Raw genomic sequence first — 5,491 nt, 5'->3', positions numbered from 1 at the left:
GCTTTGTCGCTGTCCAAGCTTACATCTTTATTATAATTAAATCTCAAACCAACCTCAGTGGTGCAGTAGTTAGCGCTTCCGGTTGTAAGGTTTTAGATACCGCTGTTATACTTCTTACTTTTAGATGCCTTTGTTTCTTTTTTATACTCTACCGTTCTTTCTTACTTTGAAGTTCTACTTCTTCACCTCTTTGTAAAGTGGGAAACTCTCTTTTGTTTTGAATCAAGTTAATATTTACCTAACCTAATTTAATTTTACTATCGATGTTGGTCGGCAAGCCTCAGAACTCAGAACCATGAGTTATATATTGCCATACTCTAAGAAATCCTTCTATCTTCTCAATCTAAAAGTTTTACTAACTGATTTGCCCATCTTCAAACCTGAACAAACGGTTCCCCATTCCTCCACCTCCTTTTACTGCCCCTAAGGCACGTGCTTGCTGCCCGATGGATGGCAACTAGTCTGGTGTACCATCCATCAACAAGAGTGCCATACCGATAGATGTGCCCGGCTTCATGAAATTATAATAATAGTGCTTATTTATACTGCTCCCAAAGGACTGAAAAGTCCCTTTACTCCAGCAGTAGGCTACTACTATTATTGTGGTCAAATTATTCTCAAATTATTTTTAGGATAAAATCCCAACCTCGACTGGGATTGAATCCACGCCCTCCTGTTTATTAGCCGAGCGTCTTGAACACTACACCACCGAGGCCGGTATTATCAACATCTCCATGTTTCTTTTGTTTCACAGCTCGAATACGATTTCAACGCCAACAGTCTTTCCGTGACGGTTATACAGGCTGAAGATCTGCCCGCCCTGGATATGGGGGGCACCTCAGATCCCTACGTGAAAGTCTACCTGCTTCCAGACAAGAAGAAGAAATTCGAAACCAAAGTTCATCGCAAAACTTTGAATCCCGTCTTTAACGAAACGTTTGTTTTTAAAGTAAGTTTTTTGAACAGGTCTGAAGTTTTTGAACAGGTTTGTTCAAGTTTTTGAACAGGTTTGTTCAAGTTTTTGAACAGGGCTGAGCTTTTCGTTATAAAACGGTTCGTTCACGATAGAACAACTTGAATAGGGGTGGGAATAGAAGACTCGTGATGCTATTTTCCACTTTCCATTTGTATTTCTCACGGGATTTCCAAATGGGATTGTACATACGTACTTGGTTTCCATCAATCCATGTATCAAGCTATCAATACATCCAAGCATAAAAGTTTTTTTTTTCCATACCTACCTTTCATTTTACGATTACCAATAATAGGTAGGTTACGATTACCAATAATGGGTAGATAATCCCGGACCCTAGTGCATTTTTTTTTTCTTTTTTTTTTCAATCAGAATTATTTTTCAAAATAGCGTAGTTATCTACCTATGTATATTGCAATTGGAGTATTTGTTTTGCAGCTGCAAATACGGCAGGTAATGCTACCAATTAATTATCTTGGATTTTCTGCAAATCAGAATGTGTGTGTTATTCTTCAACTAGTGACACCATTTAAATTTCTTTATCTTTATCAAATACTTTATTTCTTTATCAAATTATCACAAAGAAAGGGGTTTGTGTAATTGAAGGAAACACACATTGAACTGTAATCAAAACTTTGAATCCCGTCTTTAACGAAACGTTTGTTTTTAAAGTAAGTTTTTTGAACAGGTCTGAAGTTTTTGAACAGGTTTGTTCACGTTTTTGAACAGGGCTGAGCTTTTCGTTATAAAACGGTTCGTTCACGATAGAACAACTTGAATACGGGTGGGAATAGAAGACTCGTGATGCTATTTTCCACTTTCCATTTGTATTTCTCACGGGATTTCCAAATGGGACTGTACATACGTACTTGGTTTCCATCAATCCATGTATCAAGCTATCAATACATCCAAGCATAAAAGTTTTTTTTTCCATACCTACCTTTCATTTTACGATTACCAATAATAGGTAGATTACGATTACCAATAATAGGTAGATAATCCCGGATAAAGTAAAAATCTAGACACTATGCTGGTGGTATACCTACCTAGTGCATTTTTTTCTCTTTTTTTTTCATTCAGTATTATTTTTCAAAATGGCGTAGGTATCTACCTATATTGCAATTGGAGTATTTGTTTTGCAGCTGCAAATACGGCAGGTAATGCTACCAATTATCTTGGATTTTCTGCAAATCAGAATCTGCGTTATTCTTCAACTAGTGACACCATTTAAATTTCTTTACCTTATCAAATACTTAATTTCTTTATCAAATTATCACAAAGAAAGGGGTTTGTGTAATTGAAGGAAACACACATTGAACTGTAATTTAATATAATATTTTCTTTTCCCACCCATTTAGACCATTTTTCACGTAGGTGTATCTTCTTATTCTTTAGCAAGGTTTTTCAGCTTTCTTAGTTTATTTTTGTTGAAATGTTTTTTCACTGTCAAGAACTTTTAAGAACGTCAAATATTAGAGGTGATGATGATAAGACACCTCCGTTTTTTCCACCATATTTTTAGAACAATATTAATGTTTACCATTAATCAATAGTGTTGTATAGGTTAGGTAGGTGGTACAGGATATGCTCTGATATTTAATCATCCGTAAAATAGGTGGTCTATGAGTGGTATTCATCAAATTTTGCAAAAGAAAACCTATGGAAAAACTCCCACAACTTTTTCTCTGCTAAATTGAATTGCACGAATGTCATCCAGTGTCTAATCTGAGCGCACGGCAGTGCACCAGGCCAAGTTCCAGTAAGCACGCCTGTGTGTCTATTACGTACATACAATGAATAAAATGTAATCAAATGATTTTATTTCTCAGGGAGTTCCATACGCTGACGCCATGAACAAAACTTTGGTGTTCGCCATCTTTGATTTCGACCGATTTTCCAAGCACGATCAAATCGGCGAGGTCAAAGTGGCCTTGTGTCAGATCGATCTGGCTCAAACCATCGAGGAATGGCGTGAATTGCAAAGTGTAGAGGGCGAGGGTGGTCAGGTAAGAAAATCGTCCAATTTTCATTTTCTCCTCTTTCTTATACCTTCGATATTTCATGAGTTTACTACTTTTCGAATTCAATTTTCTAAAATTTATCTATTTGCTCGATCTTATCTTCTCATATTTATTAATGGTTGAATAACAAAACTCTTAATTATTAAACTTATCTGTTGAGTAGGTACTATTGATTCATCTCTTTCTTTTCTACATACTTAATCTTCATATCAATGTGCTTCTTAAAATTTATGTTTTGGTACCTATCTTTTCGTTTCCTTCTTTAAATTTTAATTCTATTTGTGTAAATGACCTTGTTATTTAAAATTCATTATTCAAGTCAATCAGACGGGGTTGTTTATTTTTAGTTCTTATTTAAGCAGATAAGAGAGTTTTGCTAGGACCTGGCTTTTCTACTCCACAGTTACGAAAATACATGAAAATTTGGGACACAATGATTTACAATAAATCTGATATTCAAAGTCCTACAAAAGCACTATAATATGTAGAATAATTAAAATAAGAGTACCTAATAAGGGGAGAAAATGGAAAAAAAAATACGGTAGTCAGTGCCGGAGCCAGTATAAATGAGGGAACTAAAATCGGGAACTTTTGAGTCACATAAAACAAAGGATACTGTATTGAAGGTCTCGGCATGTCCAGTATTGTCCAGATTTCCGCCACTCTAAATTACACTTAACTTGGTATCACGCTATGTTAACCTTCAATTATACACCTAGTGGGAACATGAACTTTCAAATATTGCTTTTGATGCACGCGACATGAACGGAATCAAAATTTAAGGGGATTTTTTTCCAACCACGAGCTGATTAGGTGGTTCCCATACTTAATAGGTACCCCTGCATATAATATAATCTATTGATTTAAAATTTACCTACAGATTTAGTACCTATTTTTATATATCTAAACAGTACAGGTTTTTAATTCAGAGCAGATAATATTATGGTGTAGTTGAAAGATGATCTCTTTTTCTGAGGTTCTTTACAGAAAGGGGCCCAAAAAGTTCTAAATGAGAAACAAAATTTACAAGCTCTATTTAGATTGGTGTTTAGGATTCATCCATTTCCTTATTAAAATTCATCCCCTTTTGTTTTAGATAATATTATGGTGTAGTTGAAAGATGATCTCTTTTTCTGAGGTTCTTTACAGAAAGGGGCCCAAAAAGTTCTAAATGAGAAACAAATTTACAAGCTCTATTTAGATTGGTGTTTAGGATTCATCCATTTCCTTACTAAATTTCATCCCCTTTTGTTTTATTTTGTTTTACATTTCTCACACGCCAGTGTTCACTATAGCACCTTTTATTTCAATTTTATTGATTTTATTTATACGTTCATCTTAGTTGATAAGTGTATTTTCTTTTGCAAACATCTGTAAATTTGATTAATTTTAGACTGCCTCATCTGTGCCTCAAAATTATAATAGAGGTACCTTAGTCTTAAATGTGATAGTAATAATTCTTAATTAGGAAGGCCAAGTTTATGTCAACTTGGCGGAGCAGAACACTTCAAGTGTCCAGATAAAAAATTGTTAGGCTGATTATATTATGTAGGTAATGTACTTCGATGATTTTTATTTTTTTCACAAGAACTTTATTTTTCTCGATTCTTTGATTCGTCAAAAAACCAAGAACACAAGAAAGATGGAACTTTCAATTGGTTAAAGACAGATGTGAGATTAAAAAATACCAAAAAGAACGTAATATTTGCTGATATAATACGAGTATGTAGGTATACTATCTCGATGGACCAAAAGGAAACCTAGCTACTGGCAAAAAAGCTCTATATTTACCTAACGTTGGTGTTAAAAACAAGCACAATACAAAAACTATCACCATTAATTCTGTCTAGGATTCTAAAAGCACAAAATCTTCAAAATATCATCTCATATAAGCATATGATATAATACGAGTATGTAGGTATACTATCTCGATGGACCAAAAGGAAACCTAGCTACTGGCAAAAAAGCTCTATATTTACCTAACGAACAAAGAAGATATGTACTCGTATGTGTAGTTGGTGTTAAAAACAAGCACAATACAAAAACTATCACCATTAATTCTGTCTAGGATTCTATAAGCACAAAATCTTCAAAATATCATATGAGCATAAAGTATCAAGTTCCATATATCTGGCCAGCCTAGTTAGCTTAGTTGGTAGCGCGTCTGCCTTGTAAGCGCTAGGCCGCGGGTTCGATTCCCGCCCGGGGCGGATTTTATCCTGATGGGATAATGTTCGTTCTCGGAACGGCTGGCTTTCTCCTATCCTGTCTTCCTTCTCTCCTCGATTTCGGGACGATAAGACCATAGCAGTTAAAGTTCCCTCTGTCAAACCTCTTAAAAAAAAAAAAAAAAAGATTGATGATATGCGGGTTAAGGACATTGAGGGCTTCCTCAATGGGAGGTGTAGTGCTGGTATACCCGTACATATTATGTATTCACTTCCACAAGTTCCTCCCACCTATTTCGCGCAATGACTAGGGTGTCCATAATTTTTTT

At 35.1% G+C, this 5,491-nt stretch overlaps 1 protein-coding gene across 1 annotated transcript in view; it reads left to right on the top strand.

The window, feature by feature from the left end:
- Positions 1-758: 758 nt before the first annotated feature.
- Positions 759-5,491, top strand: part of LOC113468915 (synaptotagmin 1-like) — a 23,908-nt gene continuing 19,175 nt past the window's right edge. Inside the window, exons 1-2 of the mRNA XM_026826224.1 lie at positions 759-949; positions 2,803-2,979. Coding sequence (XP_026682025.1) covers positions 827-949; positions 2,803-2,979 — 300 coding nt within the window. The 5' untranslated portion in view covers positions 759-826. The remainder of the gene's footprint in view (positions 950-2,802; positions 2,980-5,491) is intronic.

Source organism: Diaphorina citri, unplaced genomic scaffold, assembly GCF_000475195.1.
Source record: "Diaphorina citri unplaced genomic scaffold, Diaci psyllid genome assembly version 1.1 scaffold894, whole genome shotgun sequence".
In the NCBI taxonomy this organism is placed as follows: domain Eukaryota; kingdom Metazoa; phylum Arthropoda; class Insecta; order Hemiptera; family Psyllidae; genus Diaphorina; species Diaphorina citri.
The sequence above is the reverse complement of the archived record's forward strand: the minus strand, read 5'-3'. Positions and strand labels throughout refer to the sequence as shown.